Source organism: Pteropus vampyrus, unplaced genomic scaffold (genome assembly GCF_000151845.1).
Source record: "Pteropus vampyrus isolate Shadow unplaced genomic scaffold, Pvam_2.0 Scaffold219, whole genome shotgun sequence".
Lineage (NCBI taxonomy): Eukaryota > Metazoa > Chordata > Mammalia > Chiroptera > Pteropodidae > Pteropus > Pteropus vampyrus.
Genome location: NW_011889000.1, coordinates 597,218 through 613,105, shown reverse-complemented (window position 1 = coordinate 613,105; position 15,888 = coordinate 597,218). Strand labels below are relative to the sequence as shown.

The following is a 15,888-nucleotide window of genomic DNA, read 5'->3' as shown; positions in this document are numbered from 1 at the left end:
AAAAAGGAGGAATTACACTGTGTGCTGATGAGAATTATTCAGTAGAAGCGGGGATTGATGATGCAGGAAAGAGAGAGAGGAGAAATTTCTGGAGTGAGGTTTCCAAATAGGCAAGAGGAGATGAGATCCACACACTGGTGGAAAGATGGGCCTCAGGAAGACAGTTATCTTGCAGTAACAGGAGGGAAGGAAGAATCTATGGGTTCAAAGCTAGTAGGTGGGGACTTATGGTAATGAAAGGGTGTGGGAATTTATCTTCTATTTTCTCAACAAAAAAAATCAAAGTCATTATTTGAGTGAGGATGGAGGAAGAGTGTTGGGAATTTGAGGAAAGAGAACAGAATGAAATAGTTGCTAGAAGGATGGGAGGATGAACTGACTGTGAATGCAGCACGATTGCGTTCATGCTCATGAATTCTAAGTGTGACAAGTTCAGCATGATTGAATGTTCTTCTCCATGTTCAAGTGTGGGGGTACACACATAGTATAGAAGACAGAGAGTTGTATTTAACCACAGTTGAAATTCTACCAAAGACTTGTTAAGAAAACGAAGAGTGTACAGAGGGAATGCAATAAGACAAAAAAATTAAGAAATTTAAGTCATGAATATTAAAAAGTAGCAAACGAACTCTATTTACTTATAAAAGATATATGACTTTATAAACAACCTAAAAGATGCATTCAAATTACTAAAACGAAAAAGAAGGAGAAGGAGGAAGAGGAAGAGAATTCTGTTCATTAAGGGGACATCGAGAGAAGTGAAAATACAAACTGGGAGATGATATTTTAACACATTTAACTGACAAAGAATTAGATGGAAGAATATATAAAGAATTCCTATAAAGCAATACAAAAAAGGCAACCTAATTGCTAAATTGACAAAAAACATAAACGGGCATTTTACGGGAAAGGAAATACACATAAATAAGCATGTGAAGAGATGGTATAATCCACTAGACATAACTACAAATCAAGAATGCAATGAGATCATTTCCAGCTATTTAGTTGGCAAAATTAATTCCGACAATATACATTTGGAAGAGGATGTGGATCAACCACCTCTCTTATACATTGTTGATGGGAGAGTAAATTACTACTTTTTAGGAAAGCAATTTTGCATGGTTTTTGTATATTTTGACTATGCAAATTTGAATGTTTGCATATTCTGTGACCCACCAGTTTCACTTTTGGGCAAGGGACACATATATGAGGAAACATTTTCAAGTTTTCATCATGGCACTGTTAATAATAGCATTAGATAACTGAAAATAATCCAATGCCCATGAATAGAACAATGAATAAATAAATTATATTTTATTCACATAATGAACTACTATACAGCAGTAGAAAAGCAAATGAACTGCATGAATATAATGCATGAATATAAGTAAATGATGTTGGCAGCGGGCGGTGGGGAATAAGTTCTAGAAGACAATAAATGGTATGATACCCTTTTTAAAAAGTACAAAAAAAGTAAAATCAAGCAATATATTATTTAAAAATATGTATGTACTAAAAGCAAAAAATTGCAAGGGCATAAAAACACAAATTTCAGGATATTAGATATCTCTGAGGGATGAGGTAGGGTGATAGGATTGGAGTGAAACATATAGAAAAATATAAAGAATCGGCAATATGCTAACTCTTGGGTTCAGCTATCAGTTCTCATTCTCATTATATTGTTAAATAAATAAGAATAAAAGTGAGCTGTGCATGGATCAATAATTTAAAATATTTAGAAAATAAGCAGTAAGATGTCATTGGTTTCACTCAGGTAATCAGTAAAAATTAAAAATAAATTTTTGAAGTATCAATATTGGAAATGACTATACTGTACGAATTTTCTTACATAGGAAGATTAGGCTGATAGGTAATTGCTATGACATGGCAGCTCTTTAATGAGGTGTTATGTTTCTATTCCCTTAGGTGTGGCTTTCAATCGATGGTGGCAACACTTTTGAATTACTAGCCGACTTTCACAATGATATCATAAAGAATACTTACCATAGTTTTTATACTTCCGATATTACTCTTGTTTCCCAAAACGGAAAGGTTTACTTGACGAAGGCAGGTGAGGAATTCACTTTTATTGGTTTACACATTATATGTGAGCCAGGGATTAGAAGGTACATGAAAAGAAAAAGTCTGCCATATTGATCAACTAATTCTAAAGTCTCAAACCTATTATGGATGATAGATTTTTAAAAATATTTTAATTGTGGTAAAATATACATAACATAAAATTTACCATCTTAACCATTTTTGAGTATACAGCTCAGTGGTATTAAATACATTCAAAATGTTCTGTAACCGTCACCACCATCCATCTCCAGAACTCTTTCTATCGTGTAAAACTGAAATTCCTCAGCCTTTAAACAATAGATTCCTATTCCTGCCATCCCCAGCGCCTGGGAACCATCATTCTATTTCCATCTCTATGATTTTGACTACTCCGCGTATCTCAAATAAGTGGAATCATGCAGTATTTGTCCTTTTGTGACTGGATCATTTCACTTAGCATAATGTCCTCAACATTTATCCATGTGGTATACCGCAAAATTTTATTCATATTTAAGGCTGAATATTATTCCATTGTATTTGTATGCCACATTTTGCTTCTCCATTTATTCATTGATGGACACTTGGGTTGCTTCCATGTTTTAGCTCTTGTGAATATCACTCTTTGATACTCTGCTTTCAATTCTGCTGGGCATATACCCAAAAGTGGAATTACGGGATCATCAAATAAAATTCTCCACATCCTTGCCAACACTTGTTATTTTCTGGTTTTTCAATGGTGGTCATCATGATGGGTGTGAGGTGGTATCTCATTTTAGTTTTGATTTGCGTTTCCCTAAGTGAAACATATAGAAAAATATAAAGAATTGGCAATATGCTAATTCTTGGGTTCAGCTATCAGTTCTCATTCTCATTATATTGTTAAATAAATAAGAATAAAAGTGAGCTGTGCATGGATCAATAATTTAAAATATTTAGAAAATAAGCAGTAAGATGTCATTGTTTTCACTCAGGTAATCAGTAAAAATTAAAAATAAATTTTTGAAGTATCAATATTGGTGAGGTTTAGGGACTTGGATAATCTCATACACTGCTTATGGAAGTATAAACTAGGTCAGCAAAACCGAAGAGCTTTTTGGCAGTGTCTGTTAAAATGATAGAAATATGCATAGTCTCTGATTCAACAACTTAATTTTTCAGTATCTGCTCTAGAGATGCATTTTAACATTAGTATGAAGAGGCAGGTAAATGATTGTTCATTGCTGTATTGTTTATAGCAGTGAATATTTTGATATAACCTTTAAGTATCCATTAATAGGAAAATAGAATATCTCAAGTATGGTATATTCCTAATATTGGAGACTATGCCTCAGTATAGAAGAATATGAAGATCCACATGAGCTAACAAAATTATGTGAGATATATTGTTAAGTGGCAAATATAACTTACAGAACAACAGGTAGAGTTTAACGCCATTTTGAACATATGTTCAAAGCACCCTCCCCGACCCACACCCGCTCACCACCATGCTCACTAGTAACATTCACAGGGGCCAAAGCAAGAGTAGAAATGGAGGCCCCCATATCACATGCTCAGGATTATGGATCGTGCTGTGCCAGCAATGAGTGCTATATTCCCGAGTGATAGAAGCACCCATGTGTTTATAATATGTGGACCCACTAAGTACGCAGTCTAGGGCAAGGGTCTCTCCTGCCCAAGTCTGCAGGTTGTGCCTCACCCAGATATGTGCTTCCTTTCCTCCTCACCATAAACTGAGCTGTTTTGGATGTATGCTATGGGCATACATGTGAATGTAAATGTGTAGGCTTTGCAAGTTGATAACAGTGGTTACTGCTGGAAAGGGATAGAGACCACGATTAGATCAGATCAGGTATAAAAGGAGAATGGTTTAGATGGTGTTCAAAGAGATTTCAGCCACATTGCAATGTTTTAAATTCAAGAAAAGCCTATTTTCAGGTATAACTTGTCATTAAAATTAATTTTTAAAAAGAAATTAAAAAACCAGAAATCTTCATTTGAATAAGACTTAGGCTACTAAAATAAGTACCAAGCAAGATTCATCCAATATACAATCTGATTTATCTTCAAACAACCCTTACCAAATGATGAGGAAGCAGAGAAATTTATATGCTATGATGGAGTATATTTGAGTGTTTACTAAGGTCCCAGGACACACTCTTGCAAATGTCAAGGGACTCTTCCACGCAAAACATGTTTATGTACATATCTGCCAGATGCCTACAACTTGAAGTCTCATGTCAATATGGGATAAACTTTCTCCCTCATATCCAAATGCGCCCAGTACTTCATCCCTTTATGAATAAGGGGACCCTATTTTGGAGCCGATGGGAATAACTTCGCTCTTTTATACAGTCACCATGCGTACTGTGTCATACATACTCCTGCATACAAACTCCAGGAAGGAAATAGAGAGTAGATCAAATAATTAAAGAGTCTGTGTGTGTGTGTGTGTGTGTGTGTGTGTCTGTGTGTCTGTGTGTGTGTGTGTGTGTGTGTGTGTAAGAGAGAGAGAGACAGAGAGACAGAGAGACAGATGGGGGAGCATGGAAATGACTATACTGTATGAATTTTCTTACATAGGAAGATTAGGCTGATAGGTAATTGCTATGACATGGCAGCTCTTTAATGAGGTCTTATGTTTCTATTCCCTTAGGTATGGCTTTCAATCGATGGTGGCAACACTTTTGAATTACTAGCCGACTTTCACAATGATATCATAAAGAATACTTACCATAGTTTTTATACTTCCGATATTACTCTTGTTTCCCAAAACGGAAAGGTTTACTTGACGAAGGCAGGTGAGGAATTCACTTTTATTGGTTTACACATTATATGTGAGCCAGGGATTAGAAGGTACATGAAAAGAAAAAGTCTGCCATATTGATCAACTAATTCTAAAGTCTCAAATCTATTATGGATGATAGATTTTTAAAAATATTTTAATTGTGGTAAAATATACATAACATAAAATTTACCATCTTAACCATTTTTGAGTATACAGCTCAGTGGTATTAAATACATTCAAAATGTTCTGTAACCGTCACCACCATCCATCTCCAGAACTCTTTCTATCGTGTAAAACTGAAATTCCTCAGCCTTTAAACAATAGATTCCTATTCCTGCCATCCCCAGCGCCTGGGAACCATCATTCTATTTCCATCTCTATGATTTTGACTACTCCGCGTATCTCAAATAAGTGGAATCATGCAGTATTTGTCCTTTTGTGACTGGATCATTTCACTTAGCATAATGTCCTCAACATTTATCCATGTGGTATACCGCAAAATTTTATTCATATTTAAGGCTGAATATTATTCCATTGTATTTGTATGCCACATTTTGCTTCTCCATTTATTCATTGATGGACACTTGGGTTGCTTCCATGTTTTAGCTCTTGTGAATATCACTCTTTGATACTCTGCTTTCAATTCTGCTGGGCATATACCCAAAAGTGGAATTACGGGATCATCAAATAAAATTCTCCACATCCTTGCCAACACTTGTTATTTTCTGGTTTTTCAATGGTGGTCATCATGATGGGTGTGAGGTGGTATCTCATTTTAGTTTTGATTTGCGTTTCCCTAATGATTAGTGATGCTGAGCATCTCACGCTTATTATCCGTCTGTATATCTTCTTCGGAGGAATGTCTGTTCAAGTCCTTTGCCCATCTGTTAATCAGATTGCTTATGTTTTTCTTATTGTTGAGTTTTAGGAGTTCTCTATATATTAGGAGTTCTCTATATATTCTGGGTATTGATTCCTTATCATATCTATGATTTGCAAATATTTTCTCCCATTTCGTGGGTCACCTTGAACCTTCTTGTTTAAGTTAATTTCCAAGTATCTTATTCTTTTTGATGCTATTTACTCTAATATCATGTAGGTGAATTGTTCGTGAGACCTGTCTGCTTCCTCTCATCTCAGCAGCACCTGCCCTCATTCTTTCGGCTCAGAGCAGCGCCTCGGAAGGTGGTAAACCTGGCTTCTTTCGAGTGGGCTTGACTTTTCTCTTGAGTTTTTATTTGGATGTCGTCTCACCCACTGCCAACTCCTTTCGCGTTAGGAGGGCATTACTGGTACTCCTCATGATTTTTTTGATTTATTTTTCTTCTCTCATTATTGCCTCAAAAGGCCGGATGCAGAGTAGTGCGACCTGTTACACCAGAGTTTTCTCTTTCTTTCATTAGCTCTTACTTCTTTACCTTTTGGCAAAAGTTGTTCCTTTTCCGTTTATGAATTCTGCTGGTAGTTTTGCTTTGTTTTTGTTTTTGTTTTTGTTTTTTTTTGCTATCTATCACCTATCTATCTATCCACCTAGCTATATCCATTTACTTATTTATTTTTGTGGTAAAAATATATAACAAAATTTAAGTTTTCAACCATTTTTAAGTGTACGGTTCAGTGAAATTAAGTACATTCACATTATTTCTCAACCACCATCACCATCCATCTCCCTCCAGAATTCTTCCAAACTAAAACTCCGTTCCCATCAAATGATGACTTCTCCATTCTCCCTTCCTTCTAGACTCTGGCAACTACTTTTTGTCTCTATTAACTTGATTACTCTTATGTACCTCATATAAGTGGAATCATATAGTTTTTGTCCTTTCGTGGCTGGCTTATTTCACTTAACATATTGTCTTCCAGCTTCATCCATGTTGTAGCATACATCGGTCTTCATTCCTTTTCATGGCTGGATAATATTTCATTGTATGGATGTGGCACATTTTGTTGATCCATTTATCAGGATATTTAGGTTGTTGGCTATCTGGAGTTTTCCTACTTTGGGGTCTTATGAATAATGCTGTTATGAACATTTGTTTACATATTTTTGTGTAGAAATATGCTTTCAGTTCTCATGGATATATAGTCAGGAGTCTAATTGCCAGGTCATGTGGTAATTCTGTGTTTAACTGTAGCTGTACCTAATGAGGATTATTTCTCCACGTGCTCACCAATGCTTGTTATTTTCTGTATTTTTTTAGTATAGTTACTCTATACTAATTGTATCTCGTTTTGATTTGCGTTTACCTAATAACTACTGCAGTTAAGCATCTTTCCATGTGTTTATTAGCCATTTATATATCTTCTGTGGAGAAGTGTCTATTGGAATTCTTCGCCCATGTTAAAATTGGGTTAACTGTCTTTTTATTGTTGAGTTGTGAGAGTACTTTATATATTCTGGATATAAGTCCCTTACCAGATATGTAATTTGCATGTATTTTTTCTCATTCTGTTAATTATTTTTTTACTTTTGTGGTGATGTTATTGAGGTACAAACATTTTTAATTTTGAAGAAGTCCAGTTTATCTATTTTTCCTTTTGTCGTTTGTGGTTTTGGTGTCATATCTAAGAAACCATTGCCTAATCCAGGATTATCCTTTCTTCAAAGAGGTTTATAGTTTCATATGTATTTTGGGGGTTCATTTTGTTAGGTGTTCATAAGATGATGAAGCTACCAATTGTATAAAAATAATTCTGAAATTCAATAACTTAATAGTTCAATGAACTTATTAACTACCTTCAGAAATACAGGTCTCTCCAACAATTCTCACTTTTATAGATTAATGAGCAAGTTTGGAGATTGGGGTAAACTTGGAAATATCTGATAATTCTAACCAGAGTGGGAAAAACACTGACTATCTCCAAGAAGAGAGTGAGACTTGGTTTTCTTTTGGTTTGTTTTTTTAACATTGTCAACATTCTCGACTGTCTTAAAGCCAGTTTTTTCTGGTCTTGCAAGTCTCTGATATAATTTTAAACAACAAGCTTTCTAAAGGTTTCTGATGAGACTTCAAAAAGCATGGTTTCTTAGACCTCAATATTGTGTCCTTGATGCTCACTAGCAGAACCATTTTACAGCCATAATGGTTGCTCCTTCCTTATTCACGTACGAGGAGAGACCACAAAATTCTGATTCTTTCCCCACATCTTCACCACTATGTTTATTTATTCTCGATTCCGTCAATAAAACTTTTGCTCCGTTTACGTTGGTATCAAGGTTAACCTTTGTAGTTTATTTGCCTGAATCATTTGTTGAGACAGCATTCATGCAGTAGCATTTAAAAATCTGATGATCAGCAATCATATGATAAAATAAACAGAAGTGACTATGAGTATCATTAGGAGGGATTGGAAAATAGAGCAAGATATAGACCATTTCCAGTATTCCAGAAAGCTCCCTCAAGCCACTTTCATACCTCTAAGGGTAGCCATTAGTCTGACTTGTAATACCATAGACAAGTTTTGTCTGGTTTTGTACTTCGCATAAATAGAATATTTATATTAAAAGAAGTATATTTCTTTTGTCTCTGACTTTTTTCAATCAACATTATGACTCTGAGACTCCTTTACATTTTTGTATGTATTAGTAACTTGTTCTTTGTCACTGCTGTGTAGTTTTCCATTGTATGAATATACTATAATTTATTTATCCATTCAGCTGCTGATAGGTATTTGAATTGTTTCCATTTGGGGCTATTATAAATAAAGTATCTATGAACATTTTTGCAGAAGCCTTTTGCTGGATGAGCTTTCATTCATTTGATATATACCTAGGAATAGAATTGCTACACCTTAAGGCATATGTTTGTTTAACTTTTGGTGGGGAAAAAAAATTATGTGCTTCCAACGCTTTTCCAAAGTAAATATATCAACTTACTGTCCTACCAGCAATATGAAGGAATTCCAGTTGCTCCCCCTTCTCAGTACTTAGTATTGTTAGTCTTTTAAATAGTAAGCCATTCTGGTGAATGTGTAATAGTATCTCAATGAAGATTTAGTTTGCATGAGTAATAATATTGAGCACATATTCATATTTCATTGGCCAATTTTATGTCTTTTTTTGGTGAATTATCTCTTTAAGTCTTTTTAATCAAGTTTTGATTGGATTGACTTTCTCTTATTGATTTCTAAGAGTTTTTAATATATTATGGATATGAGACCTTTTTTAGAAATGTAACTTGCAAACATCTTTTCCCAAACAGTTGCTTATCTTTTTATTCTCTTCATGGTGTCTTTTGATGAACAAAATCATTAATTTTTAAAAGTTAAATTGATCAGTCTTTTATGGTTGATGCTTCTTGCTTCTAATATTCTGTTAAGAAAATTTTGCCTATTCCAAAGTTATGAAGAGATTCTCCTGTTTTCTTCTAGCAGATTGATTGTTCTTAGATTTCTTACATCGGTCTATGTAAATTTTCTAATTTCGTGTGTTTGGTAAGAGGTAAGGTTTATTTTTTTCACCATACAGCTGTCAAGTTCTCTATTCTGGCCTTGAGTTGGATATTCAAGGTCATAAGCTTTTTAAAATTTGTTTGTTTGTTTTTATTTTGTAAGTTCTCCAATATATCCATAAAAGTTACATCAGCCCACAATCTTTGTAAAAACCATGATTGTCATTGTAATCAAGTTCCCACCATTTCATCCCCTAAAGTCTTGCTCTCTACAGGCAATCCATCCCATGCTACTACCGATAATAATTTGAGTAATTGTGATGCGCTTGATTGCTATGGATTGCCAGTGTCATTACCAGGCATAAGAGGTCATCTGTGCAGTCTTTAAATATGTAAGCAACTCAATCCCAGAATCCTACCTCAAAATTCTGGTTTTTTTAGGGACATTTCTGGGAGGAAATATAATTCCACTCAAGAGTCTCACCTGAAGAAGGGACTATTTGTAGAACAGTGGGCAGAGTTAAAAAAAAAAAAAAACAAAACAAAAACAACGATATTAAAATATCCAGAGACTAGCAATGGAAGAAAGTCATTACAGTCCCTTTGATTAAAGGGGTAACACAAATATTTAGATAATGATAGATAGATAGATAGATAGATAGATAGATAGATAGATAGATAGATGATAGATATATTAAATTTTAACATAGCGTATTATCAGTCATCCTGGGCAATGATGCATGGGCTCCTCTAACATTATTTCTCCTACCTGTAGTTGCATTGGTTGGTGTGCGACAAGGCAAATTTTGCATGTCATCTTGTAACACAATATAAATACAATTTCATCTTTGGGGGTTTCTTCCTTTCTTAGGTCCCATAAAATACTTGGTGGTGGTTCCACAAGAAAATGCGGAATTGTGGTCATTCTTCCAGTCACATTTTGCTTTATTGATAAATATAAGTCCTTTTTTGTCTTCCTCTCTTGTTGCACCCACGACTGTTTCAACGTCTAATTATAACGTAAGCAGGTATTATGCCAGTGATTCAGGAAACAAAGTGACGGCGGCATAAAGAGCTGAGACACTACATGGGTGCATTGCCGATTGACCACTGTGGCGTGAGTGCCACCTGGTGGACAATAATTGTGAGACACATCAATCATAAAATGTATCTCAATTTACAAGACGATAAAATGTAAAAAAAAAAACTATATAGCTTATGTTTATAGATGAAATATGGCATGTTGAACCTTAGCAATTGTAATGGTTAACTTATGTGTCAGCTTGACTGGGCTTGGGGTACCCAGATTAAGAGGGCGCTTCTGGTTGAGATTAGCATTTGAATCAGTAGACACAGCAGACTGCCCTTCCCAATGCGGGTGGGCATCGTCCAAGCCTATGAGGGCCTGAGTAAAACAAAAACGTGGAGGAAAGAAGAATTCACCCATTTTGCTTCCTGCCCGTCTTCCTGAGCTGGGGTATTTCTCTTCTGCCCTTGGACAGAGACTTACACCAGCGATCCCCCAGTTCCCTGACCTTTGACCTCTGGGAGTTACACCATTGGCTCCTCTGGTATCTTTGGTTCTCTACCTCACAGAGAGCGGATCATAAAACTTCTCAGCCTCCATAATTGCATGAGCTAACTCCTCATAATAAACCTCTTCCCTATATTTTGTGTTGGCTTGTACAGGGCGAAGGTGGTGGACGTGGGGAGACATGGTTGGGTTCTATGCATTTTTGAGACTAAAGTCAATAGGATTTGGTGATGGATTAGATATAGGGTGTGAGAGGAAGAGAGGAAATAAGAACAAGGTGACACCAAGGTATTTGGACTGAGCAACAGAAATGATGCGTTTGCCGATAATGGAGACGAGGAAGGCTCAGGATGCGGGAGGCGTGCGTGAAGATTAGGAGTTCAGTTTCAGATGGCTGACTGACATGGACCTGGAGCTGTCAACAGGCATCTGGAATTCAGGGAAGAGAATGAGAGGGGAGGATTAAATTGGGAATCCTTCACATAAAGATGGATTTTAAATCCTAAAACTCAGTTGAAACTTACCCGATCTCATTAACCAATGTCACCATAAAAAAAATAATTAATTAATTTTTTAAAAAATCCTAAAACTAGACGAGATCTCCAGAGACAGTGAGAGAAGAGAGATAGATATAAGAACAGAGGGGGCTGTGTGTGGAAATCAGCCTTTTTCATCCTGAGACCTGAACTTCTACTCCGCTCCATCCTCCATTCACGCAGCTTTCTCTTTCTTTGGATTTGTGTCTTTTTGGTGACGTAAATACTGCGTCCTATCACATTACTCCCAGCACTTGTCAATGTGTCGCCCTCGGGTGTGAGAGAAACACAGGACACCGAATTTGGATCAACATTTTAACTCTGGGATAGTTTATGATCCAGTTGTCTCTACTAATAATTCCCCTTGCCTTCCCGAAGGTTATTATCTCACTGCCTTCTTCCTGTCAGGAATCTGGCCTCCTGGTATTAGGAAGAGACACTACTACCAGAGGGAGCTAACCTCTTTTTACTAGACGTCTTTAATATCTGCTCACTGTGTCTGTCCTTCGCCTACTTCAGCGAACAGGTTCTGTAATGAAATGGAGCCTGGAAAAGATTTTCCAGGGGATTAGCAAAGGCCGACATCTATATTACTCCTTCTGGAGTCTCGGAATCCTGCTCTCACCCCTTAGTTTAAATGGAGGAGTTTTTACAAGGTATGGTATTAAAAGTCCTCTGGTTGTGTAATATCAATATCAAGAGACTTCTGTTTCTTCCCTAATAGGATTAGAAAGATATAGTGAAGTTGGATCTATTACTGATAAAATTTTCACGTTATACTATGACCACATGGGATTCATACATAAACTGACTCCAGACCGTTTTGAAGATAGCGGGTCATTTACATCCTTTGGAAATTCTAAAGGTATTTTTGGACAGGTCAGTGATGGAATGCATTGAAAAAGTTTGCCTTGTTTTAAGAATAGATGCCATCATATGTACACAGAATAATGGGAAAGTATATTTCTTGGGACAAACTCTTAGTAATGCACTTTGCTCTATTTAACTAAATGAAAAACCTCCATGTACCAGAGAACATCTCCCAAACCTTCCGAGTCCCATACAGGGTTAAATAGCTTAACTCCACCCAGTATATCTTTATGTAAATATTCTTCACAGCAAAACACCATCAGATATTCAAAGCTAGATCCTTTACTGCCAACCCAGCTTCATGGCGGGTTTGATTCTCTGCCTCCCAAGATGACCTTGAAGAAACATGAGTTCTGTTTTCCCCACTGGTTTAGCCTCCTTCTTTCTATTAACCTTGCCCACCTCGTTTCCTCCTTTTCTAATGCTAACATAGGAAGGATGATGCATGGGCTCCTCTAACATTATTTCTCCTACCTGTAGTTGCATTGGTTGGTGTGCGACAAGGCAAATTTTGCATGTCATCTTGTAACACAATATAAATACAATTTCATCTTTGGGGGTTTCTTCCTTTCTTAGGTCCCATAAAATACTTGGTGGTGGTTCCACAAGAAAATGCGGAATTGTGGTCATTCTTCCAGTCACATTTTGCTTTATTGATAAATATAAGTCCTTTTTTGTCTTCCTCTCTTGTTGCACCCACGACTGTTTCAACGTCTAATTATAATGTAAGCAGGTATTATGCCAGTGATTCAGGAAACAAAGTGACGGCGGCATAAAGAGCTGAGACACTACATGGGTGCATTGCCGATTGACCACTGTGGCGTGAGTGCCACCTGGTGGACAATAATTGTGAGACACATCAATCATAAAATGTATCTCAATTTACAAGACGATAAAATGTAAAAAAAAAAACTATATAGCTTATGTTTATAGATGAAATATGGCATGTTGAACCTTAGCAATTGTAATGGTTAACTTATGTGTCAGCTTGACTGGGCTTGGGGTACCCAGATTAAGAGGGCGCTTCTGGTTGAGATTAGCATTTGAATCAGTAGACACAGCAGACTGCCCTTCCCAATGCGGGTGGGCATCGTCCAAGCCTATGAGGGCCTGAGTAAAACAAAAACGTGGAGGAAAGAAGAATTCACCCATTTTGCTTCCTGCCCGTCTTCCTGAGCTGGGGTATTTCTCTTCTGCCCTTGGACAGAGACTTACACCAGCGATCCCCCAGTTCCCTGACCTTTGACCTCTGGGAGTTACACCATTGGCTCCTCTGGTATCTTTGGTTCTCTACCTCACAGAGAGCGGATCATAAAACTTCTCAGCCTCCATAATTGCATGAGCTAACTCCTCATAATAAACCTCTTCCTATATTTTGTGTTGGCTTGTACAGGGCGAAGGTGGTGGACGTGGGGAGACATGGTTGGGTTCTATGCATTTTTGAGACTAAAGTCAATAGGATTTGGTGATGGATTAGATATAGGGTGTGAGAGGAAGAGAGGAAATAAGAACAAGGTGACACCAAGGTATTTGGACTGAGCAACAGAAATGATGCGTTTGCCGATAATGGAGACGAGGAAGGCTCAGGATGCGGGAGGCGTGCGTGAAGATTAGGAGTTCAGTTTCAGATGGCTGACTGACATGGACCTGGAGCTGTCAGCAGGCATCTGGAGTTCAGGGAAGAGAATGAGAGGGGAGGTTTAAATTGGGAATCCTTCGCATAAAGATGGATTTTAAATCCTAAAACTCAGTTGAAACTTACCAGATTTCATTAACCAATGTCACCATAAAAAAAAATTAATTAATTTTTTTAAAAAATCCTAAAACTAGACGAGATCTCCAGAGACAGTGAGAGAAGAGAGATAGATATAAGAACAGAGGGGGCTGTGTGTGGAAATCAGCCTTTTTCATCCTGAGACCTGAACTTCTACTCCGCTCCATCCTCCATTCACGCAGCTTTCTCTTTCTTTGGATTTGTGTCTTTTTGGTGACGTAAATACTGCGTCCTATCACATTACTCCCAGCACTTGTCAATGTGTCGCCCTCGGGTGTGAGAGAAACACAGGACACCGAATTTGGATCAACATTTTAACTCTGGGATAGTTTATGATCCAGTTGTCTCTACTAATAATTCCCCTTGCCTTCCCGAAGGTTATTATCTCACTGCCTTCTTCCTGTCAGGAATCTGGCCTCCTGGTATTAGGAAGAGACACTACTACCAGAGGGAGCTAACCTCTTTTTACTAGACGTCTTTAATATCTGCTCACTGTGTCTGTCCTTCGCCTACTTCAGCGAACAGGTTCTGTAATGAAATGGAGCCTGGAAAAGATTTTCCAGGGGATTAGCAAAGGCCGACATCTATATTACTCCTTCTGGAGTCTCGGAATCCTGCTCTCACCCCTTAGTTTAAATGGAGGAGTTTTTACAAGGTATGGTATTAAAAGTCCTCTGGTTGTGTAATATCAATATCAAGAGACTTCTGTTTCTTCCCTAATAGGATTAGAAAGATATAGTGAAGTTGGATCTATTACTGATAAAATTTTCACGTTATACTATGACCACATGGGATTCATACATAAACTGACTCCAGACCGTTTTGAAGATAGCGGGTCATTTACATCCTTTGGAAATTCTAAAGGTATTTTTGGACAGGTCAGTGATGGAATGCATTGAAAAAGTTTGCCTTGTTTTAAGAATAGATGCCATCATATGTACACAGAATAATGGGAAATTATATTTCTTGGGACAAACTCTTAGTAATGCACTTTGCTCTATTCAACTATGTACCAGAGAACATCTCCCAAACCTTCCGAGTCCCATACAGGGTTAAATAGCTTAACTCCACCCAGTATATCTTTATGTAAATATCTTCACAGCAAAACACCATCAGATATTCAAAGCTAGATCCTTTACTGCCAACCCAGCTTCATGGCGGGTTTGATTCTCTGCCTCCCAAGATGACCTTGAAGAAACATGAGTTCTGTTTTCCCCACTGGTTTAGCCTCCTTCTTTCTATTAACCTTGCCCACCTCGTTTCCTCCTTTTCTAATGCTAACATAGGAAGGAGTTATTTCCTTTTCTCCGGTGATACTACACACAGATTTTTCTAACTTTAATGTATAATCTGCCACTCGTGAAGGCACACGTGCCTAAGAACTCATCATTGGGCAGACAGTCATGAAAATGAACTCTTATCAATACATTGGCAAAGGATCAAACAGATTTTTTTGACTGGAGTTTAATAAAACCTACCCTTTGGCCCAAAGGAAATAGAAGAAAAGAAGGCTTTAGTTGTAGTAGAGGATTCTAAATGACTGGGCCAAGATGGCAGTTGAGAGCATGATATGTTCGTTTCCTCTGCCTGAGCTTGGTAGAGAGCAAGGCGGGAACTTCTTGTGACACATTGACTCCCTGCGTATTTGCCAGTCTGTGGTGTGAGCTCTGCATAGATACAGGTCCAGCGACGTGAATGGGAAGATAGAACTAACAAAAAAGCCATCACCTCAATTTTTCACTAACCACAATTTGTAGAAAATGTCTTAGTTCTTTTACTTGAAAGTTTTAAATTATGAAAATCGAAAGCCGATAGAGGTTTGTATATTCAGGATGAGTTCAGGAACTCACACTCAGTATTAGCATCTCCCTCCCCTGGGACAAGCTAGGAGTGCATCCTTTCTGGGTAAAAGTCATCGCTGGCCTTATTTGGCCCTG

General features: G+C 37.2%; 1 protein-coding gene across 1 annotated transcript in view; it reads left to right on the top strand.

The window, feature by feature from the left end:
• The window catches only part of CATSPERB (cation channel sperm associated auxiliary subunit beta), a 98,005-nt gene that overhangs the window by 60,821 nt on the left and 21,296 nt on the right, over positions 1–15,888 (top strand). The window contains exons 14-15 of the mRNA XM_023538364.1: positions 4,715–4,859; positions 12,032–12,186. Coding sequence (XP_023394132.1) covers positions 4,715–4,859; positions 12,032–12,186 — 300 coding nt within the window. The remainder of the gene's footprint in view (positions 1–4,714; positions 4,860–12,031; positions 12,187–15,888) is intronic.